This window comes from Lycorma delicatula, chromosome 1 (genome assembly GCF_047948215.1).
Source record: "Lycorma delicatula isolate Av1 chromosome 1, ASM4794821v1, whole genome shotgun sequence".
Classification (NCBI taxonomy): domain Eukaryota; kingdom Metazoa; phylum Arthropoda; class Insecta; order Hemiptera; family Fulgoridae; genus Lycorma; species Lycorma delicatula.
In genome coordinates this window covers 135,302,825-135,329,721 of record NC_134455.1, presented here as the reverse complement: position 1 = coordinate 135,329,721, position 26,897 = coordinate 135,302,825, and the positions used below count along the sequence as shown (strand labels likewise).

At 29.8% G+C, this 26,897-nt stretch overlaps 1 protein-coding gene across 2 annotated transcripts in view; it reads right to left on the bottom strand.

Moving 5' to 3' along the window:
* Positions 1 to 26,897, bottom strand: part of LOC142322645 (prolyl 4-hydroxylase subunit alpha-1-like) — a 67,406-nt gene that overhangs the window by 12,877 nt on the left and 27,632 nt on the right. For both annotated transcript variants that reach the window (XM_075361727.1, XM_075361732.1), the window contains exons 6-10: positions 26,626 to 26,756; positions 20,120 to 20,250; positions 15,946 to 16,057; positions 13,381 to 13,602; positions 3,594 to 3,659 (exon numbers count right to left, since the gene is read on the bottom strand). In XM_075361727.1, coding sequence (XP_075217842.1) covers positions 3,594 to 3,659; positions 13,381 to 13,602; positions 15,946 to 16,057; positions 20,120 to 20,250; positions 26,626 to 26,756 — 662 coding nt within the window. The remainder of the gene's footprint in view (positions 1 to 3,593; positions 3,660 to 13,380; positions 13,603 to 15,945; positions 16,058 to 20,119; positions 20,251 to 26,625; positions 26,757 to 26,897) is intronic.

Here is a 26,897-nt window from a genome sequence, read left to right as displayed (position 1 = left end):
AAATCGCAGAATCAAATGGCTGTTTATGTGTTGTCTTCCAAGAGATAAGAGAAATTCCCGCCTTTCCATACAACCAATTGGATTGACAGCATCAAATACAACCCTGGAATTGACTCCCCCAATATTCATTACTGCACACCAAACAACCTTCTAGTGCAATGACCTACAAAATACATTTTTGATCTAAACTACCTACTCCAACTTTGGTCATATTATAAAAATCTATTATTTTTCGTTTTTTATCTTCTCAATTCTGGAGAATGGATTTATCGTGGTGCATTAAAGAAATCAATATTAGTGCGATTTTTTTTTTTTTGGCATGTCAGATACAAGGGTTTTACCTGCTGTGAAAGCAAACTCACTGGTGTATAGTTTTACTTTTTTATCAGACAAGGAATTTCTAGTTTATTATTTTTTTCATGGTACCAACATAAGTCAAACCTTATTTTTCAGTGTATCAGAAAAATCAGATGTAAAATCAATATTGGATAAACTTTCATCTAATAGTCTGTCAATTCCACTTAATTCACTTTTTAAATTGTCTGTATCCATATTCACTTGACAATTAATTCACAAATCAGCAAGATGTAATACCTGAAGCAATAATAGTAACTTAGGCAAAAAGGTAACGTAAGTAGCATGGCCCAGAGGTCTGTAATTCGGTAGCAGGACGCAGCGTGTATTTGATTTGGCCACCATCTGACCTAGACTACCAAACTAGGAGAATACCTGGAGAGTCAGCTTCCTGGCTTACTAACCTAAAAAAAAATATGAAAAATATTCGTCTGGGGTCAAAAAAGACCCCATAATGCCAGTTAAGGGTTATTATATAATGTCTTTTATTGATTATTTTTTATGAGAAGTCTAGTGTTAATGGTGCCAGTCTTGAATTTCTTAGAAAACTTCTTTAGTGTTTTATCAAATACTACATATCAGATTAAAAATCACTTGTAGACCAGCAATAAATCTATCTATTTAATAAGTGTTTATCCGATTCTATAGAAAGAGTTAACAATATTAAATATTTGAGTGTTGCTTTGGGTAATGGACTCAAGTGATATGCTCACACAGATTACTATGTGCAAAAATCAAAGTTTTTAACCATTCAATTTGGAAAAATAAGCAAAATTAAAGATGACTGAAATATTAAACAAATTCAGTTTGAGTATGCTGAAACTTTATTCCAGTACTGTATGACAGCCTTTAGAATGGCACTTAATACTCACATTTATAAATGATTAATTATTCAAAAATATCTTTTAAAAGCGGTTTTTGGTCTATCATATCCTTCCAAATAGAATCGTTTTCAAAATATTGCCAGTTCTTCAATTTCATGTACAATGTTTAATTTATCACATATTAAGAAATAAAAATAAATTCCAGTCTTATCATAATAATTATAACTTTTAACCAACTACAAGTTATATGTAAATAACTTGTTCCAAACGTTTTTTTTCTTTAATAGTCACCAGAAGACAAATAGTAAACTCTAGAAGCTAATTAGTAAATTTAACTCCTAGTAATCTTTTTCTGATTTTTGATTAACAAAATCAAGTATTAAAACTAAGAGGAGTAAATTAAAGAAATTTTTACTTGAATTGTTAAATGAGGGCTAAGCACTTTTGAATGGCTTTTCTCTTTTTCTTTTCATTTTTTCTTGTCTTTTTACCCTCTTGTATCTCTGTTCCGATTTTCTTGTTTACTTAAAAAAAAACTTATTTTTCTAATTCTGCTAAACTATGCTGCAAGTGCAAGAGCATGTTTCTCTAGTAGTTTTTACCAAATGAAATTAAATTTTTTTATTGTGAATGATGTGCGACATAAAAAAATTTGATTTATTTGTTATCATATATTTTGGTAAATAAAGATCAGTTTTTTTTTTGTTAAATTTTAAACTCACTAAATTTGGCCAAAAAAAATTATAAAAGTATAAATACAATATAGATGAAATATACTATTGTCCATACATTAAAGGAATTTAAAGCCTAAACTTGGAAAGCAGTATTATTATTGCTAAAGTATTTTTATAATTTATCTGAGTTCAATTTCATTAACGTATGGTTTTGAAAATTATTGAAGAACTACAGAATTGTCTGTCACTCGGGTTTTTCAAAAGGGGGTCAAAAGGTTTGTTAATTGAGGTGAAAATCCTGGCTGGAAAAGGTAAATGGTTAATAGTAACTCATGTTGGAAGAGAAAATGGGTTTTTGTACGACGGTTTATGGGTATTCCAGATCTTCCTAAGAGTATCACAATGAAATGAATGGAGACAATTTTATGCAGTGGTTTAAAAAAATTGTTGCTGAAGAATCTGTCATAGTAATGGATAATGCACTGTACCGTTGCCTGAAAACTGAAAAAAATTCCAAATGCTTTGACCTGAAAATCAAAATTTTTCGAATGATTAAAATTGCTTACACTGAAAACATATTAAAAATAGTAAAATCAGTTAAACAAAAATATATTTATTAACAAGTAGATGAAATTGCAAAATCAAAAAATTGTGTCGCATTGCGTATTCCTCTACTCCACTGCAATTTTAACTCAATAGAATTGATAGTCAAAGGCTACATTGGGAGTAATAATACAACATAGTTAATAACACAACAAAGTTAAATAATGTAAAAGATTTATCGATAGAAGTTAATATAGCAGATGCAAATGCTTGAAAAAATTGTATTCAACATGTAATTGAAATGAAAACAAATATGGAAAGCGAGCAGACAGTTTACATGAAAATATTATTGAAGACACAGTGATAAATTTGGGAAATAATTCAACAGACAGTACCTTATTGGATATTGAAGAAATACTCTGAAGTAACAAATATTTTTTTGTTTTACTTGATGAAATTTTAATATAGTGTAATGTACTTTCTTACAATTTTTATTTTTAAAGTAAATATAATTTTGTGACAATTTTCTAATTTTATTACAAGTTATTTTCACTTCATTTTTATGTTAAAAGTAAATAGAAGTGTTTTTTCTCAAATGGACTGCAATAAATTAAATTAGTATCATCTTACTGTTAAGTTCTGGTTTGCTGTATGCTTAAACAAATTGTAGCTACAGGTAACTGCTTTATGGTTGGAAAGAGAATAAACCTATAGAGAGAGGATGTCAAAGGAGTGGGATATCAAATAACAACTACGATGTATAAGATCACACAGATATTTTACTAGCATAAAGACATCTTACCTCTTCCCACCTACCTTACATACTGCCTGTCAAAAGTTCTCTTTCTGTTTATTTCCAAGAAATAAACTAAAAGTGAAACATGTTTACTTTGGGTAGACAAATCTCATATTCTGATAGTGGGCTGACATGTATAGATCAGTCAGTAGTGGGTAGCTTAGCAGTATTAATGCAGGTGTTGTTTAATGTATAAATGTATGTATGGATTACACACTTTTTCTTCTCCTCTTTGATGATTCTAATGCTTATTAAGCAAGGCAGTTACATGGGTCTGATTCTTCATCTAAGCAATTCCTTAAAGTTTCAATCAATGTTTTTCCTAACTTCTACAATAATATTAATAAATTTATCTAAATATCGTGTTATATTAGTAAAAGTGATTTTTAATGGATTACTTACATAAAACAAAACAGTGGCAATTCGATCTCCAGTTCCTCTGGCATTAAATTTTTCCTTTACTTCAGGCTGAAAATAAACAAGTATATTAAACGAATAAAAACTTTTTCCAACCAGGTAGTGAAAATAATGCTGGTTTAAAATGTTGAACTATTTGATGTATGATAGATATAACTAACTCTTATTTCCTTTAAATAAAATATAAATGACTTTTGTATTAGAATAACTAATTATTAGAACTAAAGATAAGTCCCTTAGATAATTTTAAATCAAATTCTTTTAAATGCATGTTGAAGATTTTTAAAAAACAGAAAATATTTAAGTTTTGCTGTAAAGAATTTACATCTCTGTGGTGAAATGGTGTAGCATCTTTGACTTTGATTTGAAGGTTCTGGATTTGAGTCCTGGTCATGCAAGGCATTTTTTCACATGCTAAAGAACTCATTTCATTATTATGCATTGGTAGCTACTATAGACTGCTATTCAGAATAAATGTTATACATGTGAGTTAATTTGTTGTTGGCCTTCTCATCTTTAAGTTAATTAGAAAAACATTCACCATATTTATTTATTATTCAAGGAACAAATTGTAAATATTTCATTTCGTTACAAAAAATTTTGTAACAACATATTAACTGAAGAATTTTGAAAAAATAAAAAAAATAAATTTTTTTTTGCAGGCGAGATTTGATTACTCTTATATGAAAGAATTACATATGCTTTGTAAAACAAAATATTAATAGGACCACATTATTTTTATATTCTGTTTATAGATTTACTGTATTTTTCGGTAAATATGATGCACTTTTTTACCTTAAAAATGGGGTGCGTCTTATACAATGAAGGTAAAGGTTATTTCCTCTTTTCAAAGTTATACGAACTCCATTTAATGTTCCAAGATGTTTATAGCGGGTAAATGACGCGACTGAGTTGTACATGACCTTCACGTGACTTCTAGTACGTCATTGGCTCAGAACGGGGAGTCCCAATTTAACTTGCATAATCTCTTACCCAAGTAATCAGTTACAGACGTTTATCAGTATTGATTTGACGTGTTGCGATAGTTCGTGTTAGTTTGATAGTTTTTAGTGATGGAAAAAATAGACTAAATTCTTACACTTCAAGTTACAAATTGCAGGTTGTAAAATATGAGGAAAAACACGAAACACGGAAGCTGAAAGACATTTTTGACCTCCACCTACCGAAAAATGATTAGAACTTGGTGTGGTCAGAAGAAATGTTCAATTTGCATAAAGAAAAGCGCATGGAACATGGTCAAGTTGCAAAATGGCCAGAACTCGAGACCGAAGTTATAAAATGGGTGCAAGAAAATCGGCAAAATGACATTTCCATTTCAACAAAAATGATTTGCATACATGCAATCAAAAGTAGCCTGTAGTAGTAACATAGACGATTTCAAAGGTGATGCGTCATGGTGTTACCATTTCATGAAACGTAGTGGACTTTGTATGCGAAAAAAACAAAAATCAGTCAAAAAATGCCAAAAGAGTATGAAGACAAAATTATTTCCTTTCATAAATATGTGATTCAACAACAAAAAAATTACAATTTTGAAATAGGACAAATAGCCAATATGGATGAAACACCACTAACTTTTGATGTACCCTCAAAAGCTGAGAAAGGTGAGAAAAGCATTACAGTCAAAACCAGTGGACATGAAAAAACACACTACACTGTAGTTCTTGCAGTATGCTGATAGTACGAAGCTGCTGCCAGTGATCATTTTTAAGTGGAAGACATTGCCTAAAGAAAAAGTACCAACAGGAGTGGGTGTACATGTTCATGAAAAAGGTTGGATGGTTGAAAGTGGCATGAAAATGTGGATAGAAAAAGTATGGAAAAGAATGAATGGGGCACTGTTAAAGAAGAAAGCTTTTCTTGTATTTGATCAGTTCCAATCTCATCTGAAGGAAACAATCAAACAAAAATTCCAAGAGTGCAATACTGAACTGGTTGTCATACCAGGAGTACTTGCATCACAACTACACCCACTTTATGTATCATTAAACAAGCCCTTTAAAGTCTTCATCTGGGAAGAGTGAAACAAGTGGATGATGAAGCCTGTTGTGCATCAGCTAACACCAAAGGGTGTTCTGAAACGGCCATCAAGTGTGCAATTGGCTTAAGACACCGTGATCAAAAGTGAATGAACAAACTATGGTTAAATCTTTCTTGAAATGTGGAATTAGCAACACCCTTGACGGAAATGAAGATCATTTCTTGTATGAAGAAGATGATGATAAAGACATTGATGAGAAAGAAGATTCAGATGACAGTGACATGGGATTTGCAAGTTTCTGAAAAGTTAGTTTATTATTTAATCAATTTTTTTTAATCATACTTTAAATTTTAGTTTTTTTTCCAAAAAAATGTATTAAATTTCTTCGGTGTGTCTTACACATAGGAGCGAGCGTCTTATACACTGAAAAATATAGTATGTTATATTACTTTCAATGACTTTTGTGGCTGTAATCAGAATAATAAATTAAGTGAAGAGATGTAATTATATTTATTTCACATCCTACATTTAAGTATGCACTTTTGCAATTTAAAATCAATCAGAAATAACATTAGAATGAAAAACAGCAGCACAACATTCACTGTAGATACTTGTAAATATGACTGAAAGGAACAAGTGGACTGAAAGGACAAAAATTGTTATTAAAATATTTTATTTCAACAATTTGGTTTATTGTTAAAAATTAGATTTTAAATAGTTTTCATCACCAATACTCATCATGGGCAAGTCACAATTTTTTTCTTAATAAAAAAAAGGGAAATGATGATGCTAAGTGAATAAAGTGTTAAAATTTAATTTTTTTTATAATTTTATTATGGCTGAGAGGGAATACAGGGTGCAGCATTCTACTATTTTGTTATTGCTTTTTTACTTTAAGGTAATACACACTGTTTTTTAGTACCACTATAACATACAATTAATTTTAATATTATAATATTAGTCAAAGAGTGTTCCAAACATTACAATATTCTCTTTAACTTATAAAATATTTTAAGCGATATACATCAAACTCAATACTACATATGTTCAGTATTTTTGGAAATTGTAGTTCTAGAAAATAATCAATTTAAAAAAAATATTTGGTTGAATAATTCATTTTAACTAGCAGTTTAGATTTCCAAGGGAATGTATATTTTGGTGCAATAAGCTGTATAATTTGCAGCTTATTTATGTACATCACGATTTTCTACAAGCCCTCCAACTCCATGTAAGTTCCACAGTTCATATCATCCATAATCTGAAAGATGTACCTCAGCCTTGGCCTACCTCTAGTGTTTTTCCCTTCCTCAGCACTTTCTATTATTGTGTTAATTAACTCATCATGCGTTAACAAATTGCCAACCTACTTATATCTATTCTTTGCTTTAAAATATTTAAAAAGGTAAGGTTTCACCACATCAACTCTCCTTAACACATCATCAGACTATCCACCCATCATACTTTTGCCATACTTTTACATTTTATTATCTGCCATAATAATTGTTCTAAAAAGATACATTTATGTGCACTTCCCGTTAAAGCCCATCAGGGCTAGGTACGGGGTGGTGGTGGTGTGACTTCCCCTACGGGGTTGGGATGTCCTTCTTTACTGTTCTGAAATAACCTCTAGGTTTAATAGAAATTAAAAAAAGTTTTGTCCTTATTCCCTAAGAAGTCTTCCCTTCTATAACAACTTTCTTTATCTTGCAACTGGTGCATTTTATTCTAACCCAACAAAGAGAATTTTAATGAAGAATGTGAGTTTTCTCTTGGCTACTCATGAAACATAATAAAATCAAATTTTTAATTAGAATATATAATAAATGGAAAAAATGTGCAGTAGCAAAGGCACTTACATAAAGAGAAAGAATCAAATAACGTTACTAAGAAAAGTGTAAGACCTATCTGTAGGAAAAAATGAGAAACTGAAAACCAGAAACACTAGATTGTTAAGATGAATAATATATGTATTAAGATGAACACCTCTTTTGGTTGTATCCCTCATAATATCACTACAGTTTATATTAATTGTAAATTTTTATAATAATATTTATGTAAATTATATTTAAGGTAGAAATATAAAGTAACTTCCCATTATAATGGATTGATTAAAAATAAATAAAATGTCAAAAGTACAGCAGATATCATGTACTTAAAACCTTGTTAACATATCATGTAAACAACTACCAATCTTGAGTGCAGTTCTAAACCTACAATGCAAAGTTGCACAACATACATGTTTAAGAAGAATCTTATATATTATAATTGAAAATTTTATTTGTTTTTCATTATGTTGTGGCTGTTTATGACCTCATCCCCTACGCTATATTTTATTTTGAAGTAGACTGAGTTACCATTTTGTGGAACATCCCCAACTTATAGCCTCAATGAGTGTTTAACAAACTAGTTGTTAAGATACCAGCTGTATTAACTACCTGTGAGCTTTTCTATCATGGGAATTTTTACCACTTCACTGTCATCTTTAGTTAATAAGAAAACCAATAAAAATCAAATTAACTGATGTCCAAGACAGGAATTTTCCACTTTTTTCCCAGGTGAATCCAGAAATAATAATTTATACTGATGAATTTATGAGGTGATTTGGATGACTGTTCCTTTATTGTTTGGTTATGTAGTTTCATGTTTGGTCATTTTTTTACATGTTTAACATTTTTTTACTACATTGTAGCCATACTTAAAAGTATATTATGACCATAGTTATTTTAGCCCCCTATTATACTGAAAATGAACACTATCAAATTCTTGTGTGCTTGTGTTCTATGATTCAGTGACAGAATACAAGAACTTATGACTATATTTATAATGGTCTTCAAACACTGCCTGATATATTTACATCTCATTCAATACTATCAAACTTTCTTTTTCTGTTTAGCCTCCAGAACTACTGTTAGGTATTACTTCAGAGGATGATATGTATGAATGTAAATGAAGTGTACTCTTGTACCATCTCAGGTAGACCATTCCTGAGACGTGTGGTTAATTGAAACCCAACCACCAAAGAACACCGGTATCATTCAATACTATCGACACTGACGCATCTGTCTTTCTGTTAGATATGCAATACATCTATTTATTTCTGCTACACTCCAAACCTATTGGATCCCAGGAAATGAATAAGGTAATTTAACTTGTGCTCAATCAATTTGCACATATAATGTTTTTCATTCTAACCAATTATGTTTTGCAAACACCAGCTGAAAGCAACTTGGTAGAATGAATGATAGACAATTTAATAGTAAGCTGCACCAATTAAAGATAGTGTTCTGTCATGGAGATCATCAGTGTAAGACTGTCCCTGAGAAGAAGTTGCTTTTTGTTATTTACATCTGGAGCACAACAGATTAATGCATGGATACCTAATGTCATCTGAAGATGCTCCAATAACTTGCTCTAAAATAACTGCTGTAAAATTGTGTATATTAGAATGTACTAGAATTTTTTCAGATCCTGATTAGTGATAAATGTATTAAAAGTTAATTAACTACTTTTTTAAATAGCATATTCATTGCTTCTTGAAAGCCCGCATTGCAACAAGTAATGCTAATTTTACATTTAAATTTTTAAAAGACTTAGGGAGAAATTTTTGGTTCCTTTATCACTAACAACTGGAGATTTTGTTTTGAGTATATTAATGAACTACAAAAATAGCTTATGGTAAATGAAAACATCATAGATAAAGCTACTAATTATTTTTAATGTGAATAATAAGAATCAGTTTAAGTTAAACAAATTTAGATTTTGATGGACTGGTTATTCTACCATCAACCGATCCTAAATATTTTTTGTTAACAGTTTAAAAAAATAAAAATTATTGAAAAATACTATCTTACTAAGAAATGTACTTTGTCTACGAAATCATACACTAATCTTTCACCAGTGAATTATACAAACATTCTAATAACTTATCTGGGATACAGAATCAGTGGAATCAACTATACTAATATTAAATTCAGTACTGATTTCTCTTTTTAAATATTTCATGAATTTTTACATTTTGCTCAGTAACTTCAAGCATAAAAACTTAAGGACTATTAAAGAATGCATTGAGTCACAAACAGAAAATATTCTTTTTGTCTAAACTGTATGCATTATTTTACAGCCCCAGCCCCAGCCCCATAACACTCTATGCGCTTACTGCAAGCTACATTTGAAGGCCTGATAATGTCACACATATCTTGATGATTCTACATTTCATTACCTTAACTAAGAAACAAGTTTTGTAAAAAAAAAAGATGCTGGTTACCACAAAATCCTCCCTGGTTTTTTGGGAGCTGTAGATGAGAGGAGGTTAAAAAGTTTAAATATAAATATATGGCAAACAAATTTTTAAAGCTTATTTAAAGATTAAAAAAAAGATCACATCAGACTTCAATAAACTGATGTGTTAAAAAAACAGTGGCTAGTCAAAGTTTGAAAAAAGTACTATTTACTGTAGTTTAAAAAAGTGAGTGTTTGAAAAATTAGAGGCAAGTAAGTAGCTGGCAAACTACTGCCAGTATTGTTTCCAGTATTCTTCCAGTATTGTTTCCAGTATTGTTTGGAATGGTCAGCTGGCACTAAAAACTCACTGATAAATAAAATTGGCTAATAATTACTGATGAAACTGAAATCAGCTGTTAATATCAAGAAGTGCTATAAATTGATAAAAAATAATAATTTTTATTTATTTCAAAAATTAATCTAATGGAGAAACTAATAAATAATTTAATAATTAAACAATTTTTTACTTATCTAAATAAGTAAAAGAATCATTAATATATGATTTAATATTAATTCTATTAGTCTACTGGTGAACTATTCATTATTGTCTACACTATCATCATTTTTGCTTAGTCTCTTTTATAGTAACCCACTGGGTTTGTCTAGTGATGAACTCATCAATGCAAATTAGCTGATTTCAAAGTTGAAAGTTCTAAGGTTGAAATCTATGGATTTGAATACTAGATCATGGATACTGCTGTTCTTTGGTGGTTGGGTTTCTATTAATCACACATTTCAGGAATGATCGACCTGAGACTTTTCAAGATTACACTTCATTTACATTCATACATATCATTCACATTCATCCTCTGAATTAATACCTTACGGTAGTTCCAGAGGCTAAACAGAAAAAGAAAAGTCTCTCTTACAGTATATTGTATGGTAGATTTTCTTAGCACAACAAAATGAATCATTCTGATTAAATCAAGATAGAAATGATCTTTCTGCATGGTTAAGCTCTTAGATATAATTCTCATATTCATTTGTTCAATTAAATATAACCACATAGGCTAACATCAGCTGTTTACTTGTCAGGTTGACAAGAAATTTACAAATAAGTTTTTTAAAGGTAGATTTTTTTTAAGTGATAGACACCCAACAACAATGAGAGGGGTAAATCAAATCTGTTATTAAATAATTACAATAGATCATCATCAATCAATTTATACGATTTTAAAGTTGTGCTCTGTCAAGTCTGCATGTAAAATATTCAAAATAAATATGTCTCATCCATATAAAATAAAATTATTTCAAGAGCTCTATGAAAACAAACTATATAGAAAGCTAGAATTTTGTAAAATAATGTTAACAATGTAATGGATAGAATTGTGACACTTATGTTTTAATGATAAATATTTATTTCCTATGTATGATAACTAGTTAATCATTCTAATAGTGGGTAAATACAAACCTTTGTCATTTCATAAATACATAGTCAGCATTTATAAATCCTAAATGTTTGAGCAGAAATTTACTCAATTGTGTCACTGTACCATTTTTTATTAATGAGTCATTAGAAGTTTCCAAATGATTGGCCATGTTAAGGGAAGATATTATTCCAGAAATTATGGATGCCAATCAAGGCCAAACTGAAGAAAACCATCTTATTTTTTGAACAAGATGGGGAACCACCATCCTCCTCATTATTATTACTTCCTCATTAGAGTTTTTGAGTAGTAAATTTGAAGGAAGACAGGAACAAAGAGGAAATATTAAATGGTCTTGCTTTAACAGTACTTGTCTACTTTAGATTTTTTCTTCTGGGAGTATGTGAAAAATATAAATAAGTTTGCAAATCATGAAGAACTGAGGCAGAGGATTGTAAATATATGTCATGCAATGACATGTAATGATGATACATTATGAAAGGAGAGTTTTACAAAAACATCTATAACTCTTAGGAAAATATGGGTGCAAAATTTGAACATTTACTGTAAAAGAAGTAAATAACACTATACATCTTTCTTAATTTTTTAATGATTTAAGGTGTAATTAAAAAAGTAACAGATAAATTAAAAAAAGCTAGAAAAAGTTTTTGCATTTTTTAGTTTTTTTTAATGTTTGTTTTTAGATACATTTTTACTTTCCCACCTAGTACTATAGCAATATAAGGGAAAATATGGTAATCGGTCCAGTTTGTGCATATGTGGATTCACTGGATCTTTAGGGGTTTTGACTCCTAAGGAACCCAAAAAACCAGATGCGTGTGTGTGTGTGTTTGGTTTTCAGTGTTAGCCTCTAAATCACCTTATATCTCCAGAACTACTTGGCCGATTTTGAACAAACTTGGTCAGATTACTTCTACATATTGGGCACTGATGCCATTAAATTTCAACTTAAAAGGTCAAGGGATGAGGCTCAAAGTTTCGCCTAATTAAGATCTTATTTTTGTTAGGCAAATTTGTTAACAATTAAAAATAATAATATTTCCTGAAAAACATTTTGAAAAATTGCATCTCCATTCCAAAAAATGCTCTAAATAAATTAGAGGCTAAGCGGGTACAGTGTCATTAGTATTCCCTCTCATCACAAGGAGCACTAGTGTAGTACTGACATACAGCTGCTGTAGTCATTTTCTTTCTTTTTCTGTTTAGCCTCCGACACCAGCTATGTTTATAACCTCATAGGTGAGAGGTAGAATTAAATAAATGAATAATATTTAAAGTGAAAAAAGTATTTAAAGTGGCCCACGCAAATGAAATATGGTATGCACACGCGTTTTAGTTATAATGATTGACTTAAATAAACAAAAAAATTTATTTTTAAATAAAATGATAAATATTTTTAATTAAGTCGTGTGTAAGACGTGCATCAGAAAAATATCCTTGTGATGGAAAAGTCCTAACGGTGTTGTCAGCTTTTTTTAGTATCGGCTGATTATCAAAATATCATAAATAATGCTGGAAACTCAGTCAGATTACCAATAACTTAATACATTCCTATTTGTAAAACTTTAACTAGCCCCCATTTTTTTAAAATCAATTTATTGAGCTTATATTAGCCTTTTTTTTTAACTTTTTAAATACTTTTGAGCCACCTTCATAACCTACAACTTCCCAAAAATTAGGGAAGTTGGATATTGTTTGAAAAAAAAATAGTTATTATGTTTATGTAAGTACTATGAAAATTAAAATTTTTCATGTTGAATTATTAAAAAGTAAAAAGGATCTAGAAGACGTTTTGAACAAGCTGTAAATTGTAGCATATAGAATTATTTTTTTGTCAGAATACTAATACATACCTTGATTATGCATAAACATTTAACTTTTTTATTTATTTCATAAGATTGAAAAACAGTGAAAAGAAGTCTTTCTTATGGTTTGCATTTACTTAACAGCACAAAAAAATAAAATTATTTAGGAAAAAATTATTACATATATTAAACCTTCTAAAAGAACAATTATGCTACTAAATTCAGGCTTAAATTTTATCATAATAAAATAATTTTAGAATAGCTATGTCTACCTAAAAAAAAAATGATAAAAGTACCTTTAAGTAGTCAACATGTACTGAATAATGGCCTCCAATGCCATAATTTCCAACTTGTAAATCTTCTGCTGTTGCTGTTGTCAGAGAGGTCATATCTTCAACTCGTTGACTAATTGTGGCAATAACATCATCTTCATAATCTGATAACCAGGCTGATTTACTGGTACGATAGTTACTTGTGATTGAACCATTTTTAGCATCTTGAACTTTAGCTCGCTGAAGCTAAAATAAACAGTTTTAAGGTTCCATTCACTAATTATGTCAATTATCCATACTGAGTTAGACAATAAATTCTTTATGAATTAGATTAAAAATTCCTTATGTAAATGACTTATTTACCTCCTTAAAAATTTGTTAAAATGACTGCTTCTAATAATTCAGTAGTCTACTTGTTCATAATTGATTGAGTAACATTGTTAATAATTGTATTTAAAATTAGCACTAAATACTGTACACTATAGTGTATTATGATTGACATAAATATAAACATTTAACTGACAACTGTCAATTAGAGGTGGATTGAAAATTGATAGTAGAAGATTCAAAATTGAATCTTTGTGTTTTTTAGAAATTTTTTCCTTGTTAATATTATTAATTGCCAATTTGGCTTCTACATTAATGAATTCATCCTTAAATAATTTTACATGTAAAATATTATGTTGTTTATTGTTAACATTTTTTATAGCACTACAAACATTATCTCTGATATCATTTTTAACTTTCTTGGGTTTATCTACCATTTTTAATCCTTTTTCAATGCTAGCCATATTAACAGGTTATGTCTTTTTAATATCCAATTTAACCTTGTTATGTATTATTAAATTGGAAGGGTTAAGTAAATTTTGTTCCTAATGACAAAATATTAACTATTTACTTTGGTATTTTAATAGTTGCTAAATTTTATACCCAATTTTCATTAAATTCTTTAAATTTTGGTTTTGATTTCATTCATATTATATTGTCAAATTTTTTAACATTACTGCTCAAATATTATTGAACATTCCTTCGTATGTATGTTCTTCACACACAACAAATTTTTCATACACGTTTAGTGGCAAAACCAATTTTAATTTGTTTTGTTCTTTAAAATTGTTTTATGCAATACCTTTTTTCTTTATTAATAGTATCATTAATTAATAAATTCAATAATTTCCTCTTAAACATGTACATAAAGCTTTTAAATTTGTTGATATTTATCCTTAACTCCAGTTCAATATTACCTAATTGGAAGTTCATAAATTTAGAAAATACATTGTTGCTTCTAGACTTTAATAGGAAAATTGTTCTATTTATATATTTGGCCAATTTTACATTGAATTGACTGTAATTAAATTTACTTGTCATATTACCAACTATATGACAAAAAAAAAATTGATCACAGAGACTTAAATTTATGAGCTGTTATCAGATTTTTCAGAATTTCAATGTGAGATTTATCAGAATCAATCTAAAAAAATTGCTCCATGACTACGTATTCTTATACATATGTATACTACATAAATGTACATATGGGAGGTTCCATTTTATTTGGAATTATTTTGTTTTGTATATTAATTTCAAGAAAAATTGATTTATGGGTACTCCTATGGTGTTTGAAAAAACCAGAAAATAATAAACTGTTTCTATGAATAAATACATTATATCTGTAATGTGCATTTTCAAATGTAGTATGAATGCTTTAAGCATTGAGATACAGAGAATCTCATAAACAAATGGAAAGAATTTTCAGGCCATGTTCTCTACAAGAGAAAATAAAGAAAAATATTCATTATTTTTTTAATTATACTTTGTGAAAAATGTTTCATTTCAGTTTAAAATTATAATTAAAATATTTTCTACCATATTTTGGTTAATTTTATTTTTAATAAAAGTCAATTTTTTTTAAACTCCTAGTCATGTTTTATTGACATTATCTACAAAAATTTTCTTATAATTCTAAATTATTTACAATTTTTTCTGTAAAAATTTTATTTGTTTACTGGCAAGTTAACAAATTTATTGTATGCCAAACCTAAAAAATGTCATTTTGCTGCATGAGATTTTTGTTTTACAATAATTTTCTCAAAAATGATAAAAGATACAGTTCTGGAACTGGTTTTATTCAATTTTCAAGTCAAACCCATATGAAACCACCAAATCTATTCCTTAATTTAAATTCCAATATCACTTCATTTTACTTTAGGAGCAGAAATCTGAGAGCGTAATTTTTTGCAAGTTATTTCTCAGAAATGAAGCATTTAGGAACCTATGCTAATGTGAAGCTTTATTTATTTTCACTTGTAGAATATATCCCGAAATTCTTTCTATTTCTTTCTGAAATACCTTGCATTTATATAAATATATTATTACCATTGTTATAGATTATAACCGACAGGAGTCGTTAATTTGATCATAATTCATAATAAAAACTACTGTAGGTTTAAAAAAAGTAAAAAGTTTTTACAAATAATGAAATAAGAATTAATTGTACAGTATATTCTACTTTGAATTATTTCCAGTAAATAATACATTTACTTTCCTGTGGGTAATTACAAATAATAATAGATACTAATTTAAGACACTTACTCGAGGCTCAGCTAACTTCTGAATAGTTTTTATTTCATTATCTGACATAACATCTCTATACAATAGAATTCTTGGTTCCAGGTAAGCTTCTTCTTCTTTCAAAGGTGCAAGCCTAAAATCAAATAATCATTAATAATTTTTATATTAAAAATTTATGAATGTATTTATTTAATGTTTAAAAAATATTAACATCATTGAAGCACCTTTTTGGGAATGAGTATTCTTGGTAGTAATTAACATCTTTTGGAATCTCTTTATCTTTAAATCTTTAATTCTTCCAAAGCTTCCAAATAATTATACTTGCTATACTAATACATGGAGTACAGTTGTTACCAAATATTGTTATTTAAAATGTTTTTTGTTAAAGCAAAAATGTCTCATTAATCTATTCATTGACTGTTAATTACATTCATAAAATTATTTTCTAATAATTTTTATGAAAATCTTGTATTAATTATACTTGTATAAATAATATCTTGTATTAATTGCATTGCATAATGTAGATTATGAGAAAGAAGTATAAATTTATCAATAATGAAAAGAACAGCAATATGGATATAATATCATAGAGTTAGAAGTGAAGGCTAAAAGGTAACACATACTGGAGTGTAATAGAAGAAAAAAATCTCAAACAAAGCAAAAAGTGCTACCATCTTATAGTTCCAGTCCCCTACTACTAATATCTTAAAACTTGTTGACTCATGCCCTCTCATTTTCTTTCAGTTACCACTGCTATGGAGTTGAGAACACCTACTTCATCAATACTCTAAAACAATGTGCAGTTATTGAATTTTTAAAAGCAAAAACTAGTGACATTCATTGCTGTTTAGAAGCTGTAATAAAACTGTTGATTGAAGTACTATGAGTAGGTGTGTAACAAAATTTTGTCCATCAGAAGCTATTAAAGCAAATATTGAGAATCAAACACTAAAAGGAGATGGAAGTACCTCCTTTTGATGCTTTTAAAACACATATTAAAACAGCTTAGGGGATACGTATATTGTATTTGACAATCTATAGAGTCAGTAATTCTGCAACACAATAAGGTTTGGCCACGCCATTGCATACAAACGCCAAGGCTCTTGTGAAGTAGAAATTTGAACCATACTCATACTCACCACATTTGGCTTCCTGCATTTTTATTTTTTTTTGCAAATAAAGAGGGATCTTAAGGATATTCATTTCCTAACAGGTGATGAACTGAAGGATGCAGTAAGGTCATGGATCAAGGAAAGACCACAACATTCTTTATTGATGGAATGAGAAAAGTGGATCCCATCAGGAGAAATGTGTAGCTGTAAACGGTAACTGTGAAAAAATAAATGTAAGCTAATATAGAAAATAAAATGCTCTTTTATGCCATATTTGTTTCATTTGACTACTTCTTTTCATTTGTGAGTTATGACCAACTGTGCATTACATTTTAGCAATCCCTTGTACAACTAAACCTGCAGAGAAGAAATCCATGAGATGATGATATAAAATTTAATCATATTAAATATATGAGGTCTTATGAAAAGATCCTTTCAAAATTCAGGAAAAACACTTAAACTGCCAGATTAATTTACCAGTCACTCCCTTGTGAAAGATATATGAAGTTACAAATCACATCACATAATTTAAGTAAAATTACAACATAACCTGCATATCAGTTTTACCGATTCACTTACTTTTATGCTAGTTAACTGACTGGAATTGTACCAGCTTATTTCTGCAATTATGAAATCATTTTTTTTTTTCACTTTATCAATACTGAGACAGTTGTCAGGGTCTAATTATATGACTTTGCACATTACAAACTGTCCCAAATTATCTCTTTTTGTTCATTTTAACAATAATGTAAAACATGCAAATTAGTCAAACAAAAAATATGAATATGAAATGGGATTCATGAATTAAAAGTCTTGTATGTTTCAAGATCAGAATAATAAAATAAACAGAATTCCCATTAACAACCACAATTGCAGATTTAAATCAATAAAATTATTGATAAGTATTACACTGATAATAACTGAAATCAACTAGTTATCAAGAAAATAAATTAAACATGTAAAATTTAAACGTGAATTAGAAGGTCAGACTGTAATATTGTAGTGTATGATATTACTGTTATGCTTTTAAATGTTTTTCTGCTTATATTTACATTTATATATATAATTCTATTGCAAAAGATATAATGTATTTTAACTTTCCTGTCTAGCGCTATAGTATTAGAAAGCAAAGTATTGTAATCGGTCCAATTTGGGAATATGTGGTTTTCACTGGATCTTGACATAACATTGACTCAGATCCATGTCTCAGATCTCTTCCACATGTTTGTATGTATGTGTGTCAGAGCTTGTATGAAGAGTGGAAGAACCATTTGAAGCATTGCATGGCTTCCCAAGGGAACTATTTTGAAGGTGGTAGAGTCCATGTATAACTGGATTGTAAATAAAATGTTTTTCTGAACCAGTGTCATTACTTTATTTACAGACCTGATACATTAACATAATTATACTGGTTCATCCATTTGCAGTATACACTCCAAATCCTCTATCATGCAATAAAAGAATAAATTAGTTTTACCTAAATATTAGTTCACTAGTCAATCAATTTTGTCAGGTTACAATATTCAATTAGGTGCGCCCCAACTAATTGGAATAAAAACTAACCCTAACTAGTACCACACTGTTTGTATACAGAACAAAACTTAAATGGGTCGCCCCTCAACTACCTTAACTGAAAAAATTAAAATTTAATGTAACCTTTAGGAATGCAGTGCCCCCATATGAAGGTGGGTATCTACTAAGTGACATGTTTACCACTCATTCTATGTAATGTATTTAAATTTGAACATTATAATTTAATTTTGGAAAGGGTAGAAATCCTAGGCTACCTCACTTACGAATATGACTGCCCTGGGGTACTTACAGAGAATTACACAGGTCTGGATACTGCCTGCCATGGCATAACTTCACCTAAATTGCTCTGGTTAGCAGTTTACCTTCAGATGGAATGTAAACTATTCACTCAGATAACACCCAGCTACACTTCGAATTTAAAACTACACTATAGAATCAGTTTTGAACATTTCCCTCTAGTTCATCATGATGTGCCAGCCTCTGTGGCACAAGTGGTAGCGTGTCGGTCTTTCAGCCAGAGGTCCCAGGTTCAAATCCGGTCAGGCATGGCATTTTCACACCACTACAGATCATTCATCTCATCCTCTGAAGCAATACTTAACGATGGACCCAGAGGTTAAAAAAAAAAAGAAAAAAGTTCATCACGATGTAACTACCTCTTGCGCTACACACATATGACTGCATGCTCTCCAGGAATTTATCATCCATTGTGAAATGACAATTTCCAAGTGTTTATCACACTTGCATGTGTGCCCTATATAAATTCTCTATCTACATCATTTTTAACTCACATTAAAACATTTATTACAATTATTATCTTAAGAACTAATTTAATTCTCTTTCAATCCATACTGTTACAATAATTAGAAAATTAAATATGTTAACTTTTTCTTGTGAATATTTTTATGAGTGAGCAATCTTTTATAAAAAGAAAAAAAGATTTATCCCTAACAACCCAGACTACACAACTGTTTTCATAGAACTCAGTAAAATACTTAAGCTTATGAGAAAGAGCCTTATTATGCTTTCATGGTATTTTTAATAGATTATCAAACCATTTAAAAAGTTTCCCCCCCAATTTATTTAAAATATAATTAAAAAATGATTTTTACAGAATCAATATACTGTTTTGATGAATTTTTAAATAATGCTAATTGAAAAAACAACATTATTTTTCTGCATTCTGTCATGTACATTAATAAATGCTCAAAATATTTTTCAGTAGTACCTTCCGAGTATGAATTATTTTGTAATGTATTTTTTAAAATTATTATTATTTTTTTTTTGTATAATATATTTACTTTAACATTATTTATTGTGTTTATATTTAAACACAATATTAATATTTATATTAATATGGACTTTAATCATTCTACTCTTTACCTTATAATTAATATTTTTATATCTATACTCTACCTTACTAATATATTATGTACTGATCAGAATAAAAGCTCTATTTTTTTGTATTATTATTCCTTATTACAGAAAAAAGGTTGATTATAATTAATTATAACATACTTATAATATGAGTATATAAAAGTTATAAGTACCTTAAAAATGGAATGTTCCTATGAACATACTGACATTTCATTTTTGATGATATAACTGATGACAAAAATAATTCTTTTCGACATAACATTTCATAGTTATATATGTCTGGTATCCACTTTTTTTTACAACTCTGATAAAAAAAAAATATATATATAGAAAATGAAAACAAGGAATTGTTTAATAAGTCAGATATATGCAGTAATGTTTTAATAAATAACATGTTTCAATCATACTGCTTCTGATTTATAAAATAATTGTTCCAATGTCTGAAATATGAATATTTCCATTAGTTTATTTACATATATTATAGTAATTTGTCATCATGAATGTTATGGGTAGATTCAGCCTGTTCCATAACCATAGACTCTTGGTTTTGCAGTTGTTCCTTCTATCTCTTCATTGGCCATCCTATCCTTCCTTCTCTTACTAACTGCTCTGTAGTTCCAGATAATCTTTACAATCCTAGTCCCATCCATCCTATCTAAATGACTCATCAACCCCTACCTATAATTTGCAATCATATTTTCAATACTGTCAACTCCCAACTGTTGTCATATTATATTACTTCTGATATGATCTTTCAATGAAACTCCCAAAACTATATGTAGAAATACTCATTTCTGTAGCTTCAATTCTACGATTTTGATGTGATGTAAGAGTCCATGTCTCAGATCCATACAACAATGTTGATTTTATACAATTCATTATGGTTTTATACAATTTAATTATTATTTCCTTTCTTTCTTTACTAATCAACATTCTTTGGATGGAACCCAGCAGCCTCTAAAATTTATGCAGCTTATTATCTACATCATCTGATTTAAAAAAGGACAAATGACAGCTCAGATAATTAAATGTCATTATCTGTTCTAATATCTCATTATTAACGACTATCTTTGTTTACAAGGGTTCTTCACCTATGAAGCCCCAAACCTTTTGTTTTGTTAGTAGATATTTCTAAGTTATATTGACGTAGTATGGAATGAAACCCAAAAACTGCCAATTGCATATTTGCTAGACTAACCTGGTCATCTGCAAACAGCATTGTGTCCAGAGGGAAACTGTTGATCATAAAATGGGATTTTGAAACTTTTTGCCAATTTTCTACAGCATTGTCAGTGTAAAAATTAAATGATGTAGAGAGTAACAGACACCCTTGTCTGACTTGGTCTATTTCCCACATTCTCCCAACAACTTGCTCACTCAGATTTACACCAATGCAAGTACTATAATACAAACTCTGTATTATCCTTATCAAATGTCCAGGAACGCCTTTCTTTTTTAAAACTTCTCACAGCTTCACACAAGAAACCTTAAAATAAAAAATTGTAGCTAATCATATTGATTGACAACTGGCAGAGAATGTGACTCTTATCCCTAATATAACACAAACAGATGGTAATGTCTGTAGCATAGGAAGTAATGCACAGGGATCATTTTATCTATTAACTCAGATGTACAGTTCAGCAGAGTAACAAATGTTACTTTGTACAATTAATTGTGGAATGATCTGTTTGGTTTGATTATTATACCCATTGATTTTGTAATATTGCAACTTCTATCTTTCTCTCTTTTCTCCATATAAGGATAAGAAGGCTTGGCAGATCAGAGAAATCTGTATTGATGGAAATTTCTATTAAATTTTTTTTTTCTCAATTAATTAAAAGAGAATACATTATTGTCATTAATACATACTTAGATATACACACTAATATCTGTCCATAACACTTTTGCCAGGCATAATTTATAAATAAACATTACATTTTTGTCTTACTATTACAAAGAATTTTATAATTATTTTATAAATAATTAATTATAGTTTTGAACTTATCCATAATATTCAATGATTTAACTATCACATTCACTTGTAATTTTGAGAAAATGTAGGATCTCTGAGGTAAAACCTGTTTAGAGTTCTATCTTCAGTTAAAAGGCTGATTATTAGACATATAAATAAAATCATGTAGATTTATATATTATCCAAAATTAATCCTACTGCAGAACTAAACCTCAGTCCTTAAAAGGGATAATGTATTACATATAATAAACATATGAATACATGAAGAACATAATCTTGAGTCTAATTTAATCTATGTCATGTTTATTCAAGAATTTCTATAAAGATCTATTGTATGGGAATTTTACTTTATTTATAATAACTGTAACATTTCTATCAAAAAACTTACTCTTTGTAGTGACAAAAGAAACTATTTAAAAAAAGTATGTATATTTCTTATGTTTTGATTCCATTTGGAAGTTTATTGTAAATTCTAGGTGGTAAAAAAAACCATAACATTTTATGTGCAATCTGGCTTAGGCCAGGGAAATAATCAATCCCACTGGGTTGGTCTAGTGGTGAATGTGTCTTCCCAAATCAGCTGATTTCAAAGTCGAGAGTTCCAGCGTTCAAGTCCTAGTAAAGGCAGTTATTTTTATATGGATTTGAGTACTAGATCGTGGATACCGGTGTTCTTTGGTGGTTGGGTTTCAATTAGCTACACATCTCAGGAATGGTTGAACTGAGACTGTACAAGACTACTCTTCATTTACACTCATACGAATCATCCTTATTTATCCTCTGAAGTATTACCTGAATGGTAATTCATGATGGCTAAACAGGAAAAAAGAAGGCAAACAATCAGGATTACTAAGCACACCTCTACACTTATTTTTATGACTACATAAATTTCTCCTGTACTGTTGAATAACTTCAGGAGCTTGTATGTAACATGTATTAATTAAAGATTGTTTGCGTAATAAGTAAAGGCTGAGATGATTCTATATTCCCCATTTCATAAATAGTCAAAAAATGTTTTTGCTTGATAACTATTGGATCTATGTTTGATTCATAAGTACTTACCAATATGCTATCCATAGTCAATTTATTACGTACCAAAGAAAAATACAAGTACAGGTTACAACCACGTTACCCATATTTAGAAAAAAAAAAAAATGAATAACATGAAGTAAAGGGGTAAGCATATTGATTGACAACTGAAAGAGAATGTGACTCTAATCCTTAATATATCACAAGCAGATGATATGTGAATATGTGACAGATATGTGGGTATATTCAATTATAAAGTAATAATGATTCTGTTTGGTTAGGTTAATTTAATTCTTCAGTTATTTTGCAGGAAGCCCTTTTTTAGGTTAGCTTATACAAGTATAAAATAATAATAGTCCCCCGTTTGGATCTCCGGGTGGGGACTACTAAGGAAGGGGTCACCAGTAAACTAAAACATAACATTCTACGAGTCGGAGCGTGGAATGTTAGAAGCTTAAAAAAGGTTGGTAGGGTAGAAAATTTAAAAAGGAAATGGATAGGGTAAATATGGATATAGTAGGAATTAGTGAGGTTCGGTGGGAAGAGGAAGGCGATCTTTGGTCAGGTGATTTTAGAGTAATTAACTCAGCGTCAAATAACAGGCAGGCAGGAGTAGGTTTCGTGATGAACAAGAAGATTGGGTGGAGTGGTGTATTTCAAGACGCATAGCGATAGAATCATTGTAATAAGGATATAATCAAAACCTAAACCGACAACGATTGTTAACGTCTATATGCCTACAAGCGCCCATGATGATGATGAGGTAGAGTGTGTATACGAAGAGATTGATGAAGCAATTAAACACGTAAAAGGAGATGAAAATTTAATAATAGTTGGAGATTGGAATGCAAGCATTGGAAAAGGCAAGGAAGGAAATATAGTGGGTGAATACGGGCTGGGCAAAAGGAATGAAAGAGGGGACCGACTTATAGAATTTGCACGAAGTATAATTTAGTAATTGCCAACACCCAATTTAAAAATCATAATAGAAGAATATACACTTGGAAAAAGCCAGGCGATACTGGAAGGTATCAGATAGATTATATCATGGTTAAGCAAAGATTTAGAAATCAACTCGTTGACTGCAAAACTTACCCTGGAGCAGACATTGATAGCGACCATAATTTGGTGATAATGAAATGTAGATTGGGGTTTAAAAACCTGAAGAAAAGGTGTCAGATGAATCGGTGGAATTTAGAGAAGCTTGAGGAAGAGGAGGTAAAGAAGATTTTTGAGGAGGACATCGCAAGAGGTCTGAGTAAAAAAGATAAGGTAGAAAATGTAGAAGAAGAATGGGAGAATGTTAAAAAGGAAATTCTTAAATCAGCAGAAGCAAACTTAGGCGGAATAAAGAGAACTGGTAGAAAACCTTGGGTTTCAGACGATATATTGCAGCTGATGGATGAACGTAGAATGCTATAAACAGGAAGTGTAAACTGGCGAAAGAAGAGTGGATTAAAGAAAAGTGTTCAGAAGTGGAAAGAGAAATGAACATTGGTAAAATAGACGGAGCATACATGAAAGTTAAGGAAAATATTGGGGTACATAAATTAAAATCTAATAATGTGTTAAACAAAGATGGTACACCAATATATAATACGAAAGGTAAAGTCGATAGATGGGTGGAATATATTGAAGAGTTATACGGAGGAAATGAATTAGAAAATGGTGTTATAGAGGAAGAAGAGGAAGTTGAGGAGGATGAAATGGGAGAAACAATACTGAGATCTGAATTTAAGAGAGCATTAAAAGATTTAAATGGCAGAAAGACTCCTGGAACAGACGGAATACCTGTAGAATTACTGCGCAGTGCAGGTGAGGAAGCGATTGATAGATTATACAAACTGGTGTGTAATATTTATGAAAATGGGGAATTTCCATCAGACTTCAAAAAAAGTGTTATAGTTATGATACCAAAGAAAGCAGGGGCAGATAAATGTGAAGAATACAGAACAATTAGTTTAACTAGTCGTGCATCAAAAATCTTAACTAGAATTTTATACAGAAGAATTGAGAGGAGAGTGGAAGAAGTGTTAGGAGAAGACCAATTTGGTTTCAGGAAAAATATAGGGACAAGGGAAGCAATTTTAGGCCTCAGATTAATAGTAGAAGGAAGATTAAAGAAAAACAAACCAACATACTTGGCGTTTATAGACCTAGAAAAGGCATTCAATAACGTAGACTGGAATAAAATGTTCAGCATTTAAAAAAAAATTAGGGTTTAAATACAGAGATAGAATTGCTAACATGTACAGGAACCAAACAGCAACAGTAACAATTGAAGAACATAAGAAAGAAGCCGTAATAAGAAAGGGAGTCCGACAAGGATGTTCCCTATCTCCGTTACTTTTTAATCTTTACATGGAACTAGCAGTTAATGATGTTAAAGAACAATTTAGATTCGCAGTAACAGTACAAGGTGAAAAGATAAAGATGCTACGATTTGCTGATAATATAGTAATTCTAGCCGAGAGTAAAAAGGATTTAGAAGAAACAATGAACAGCATAGATGAAGTCCTACGCAAGAACTATCGCATGAAAATAAACAAGAACAAAACAAAAGTAATAAAATGTAGTAGAAATAACAAAGATGGACCACTGAATGTGAAAATAGGAGGAGAAAAGATTATGGAGGTAGAAGAATTTTGTTATTTGGGAAGTAGAATTACTAAAGATGGACGAAGCAGGAGCGATATAAAATGCCGAATAGCAAAGGTGAAATGAGCCTTCATTCAAAAATATAATTTGTTTACATCAAAAATAAATTTAAACATCACGAAAGCATTTTTGAAAGTATATGTTTGGAGTGTAGTATATATGGAAGTGAAACTTGGACGATCGGAGTACCTGAGAAGAAAAGATTAGAAGCTTTTGAAATGTGGTGCTATAGGAGAATGTTAAAAATCAGATGGGTGGATAAAGTGACAAATGAAGAGGTATTGCGGCAAATAGATGAAGAAAGAAGCATTTGGAAAAATATAGTTAAAAGAAGAGACAGACTTATAGGCCACATACTAAGGCATCCTGGAATAGTCGCTTTAATATTGGAAGGACAGGTAGAAGAGAAAAATTGTGTAGGTAGGCCACGTTTGGAATATGTAAAACAAATTGTTAGGGATGTAGGATGTAGAGGGTATACTGAAATGAAACGACTAGGACTAGATAGGGAATCTTGGAGAGCTGCATCAAACCAGTCAAATGACTGAAGACAAAAAAAAATAATAATAGTCTTAATTCTAATGTTGATAGAAAATTTTTATAAATATAGCAAAATCTTTCTTAATTGGAATCAATATTGGGACTGATATTTTTTCCAATTCAATAGTTTTCCATTTTAACCAGAATGGGCAAATTAACAGATTTATACTGCTTTTTACTATTTTTAGGTATATAAAATTATATTATCATCTAGTTATAGCACCTAACAAAGATAAAAGGAATAAACATTCTGTTAAATAAAGTGCTTCATTTTAATTGTAACAACAGTATATACTTAAGATTTTGAAAAGAATATATATACTTAAGATTTTAACAACAGTTAAGATTTTGAAAATGTGCAACATTCTGTATTATGTTAGGATTTCAGCAAATATCAAGCAAGTGTCTAATATGGAAAGGTTATACCATTAAAAAAGGTGTTTGGTTTATTTATAATATCCTTTACAGTACAATTTATACCTCAGAGTCAAGACATGTAGTGCTGCTTCTGATTTCCTTCTCATACACACTTTGCTTATGAAGTGTTGCTTTATGATTTGGTACAAGGTGCAATATTTCATTAGTGATATCTAAAGCACTTTTTAAATCCCCTGAAAAATAATTAAGAAATGCTTTTCTTACTACAAAGAAAAAAAAAATTATTTCTACTGTTTTACTTGTCATTTAATGGAAGTAATAAATAATGTAATATAATTTATAGAAACATTACTGGAATATGATTCATTCAGAAT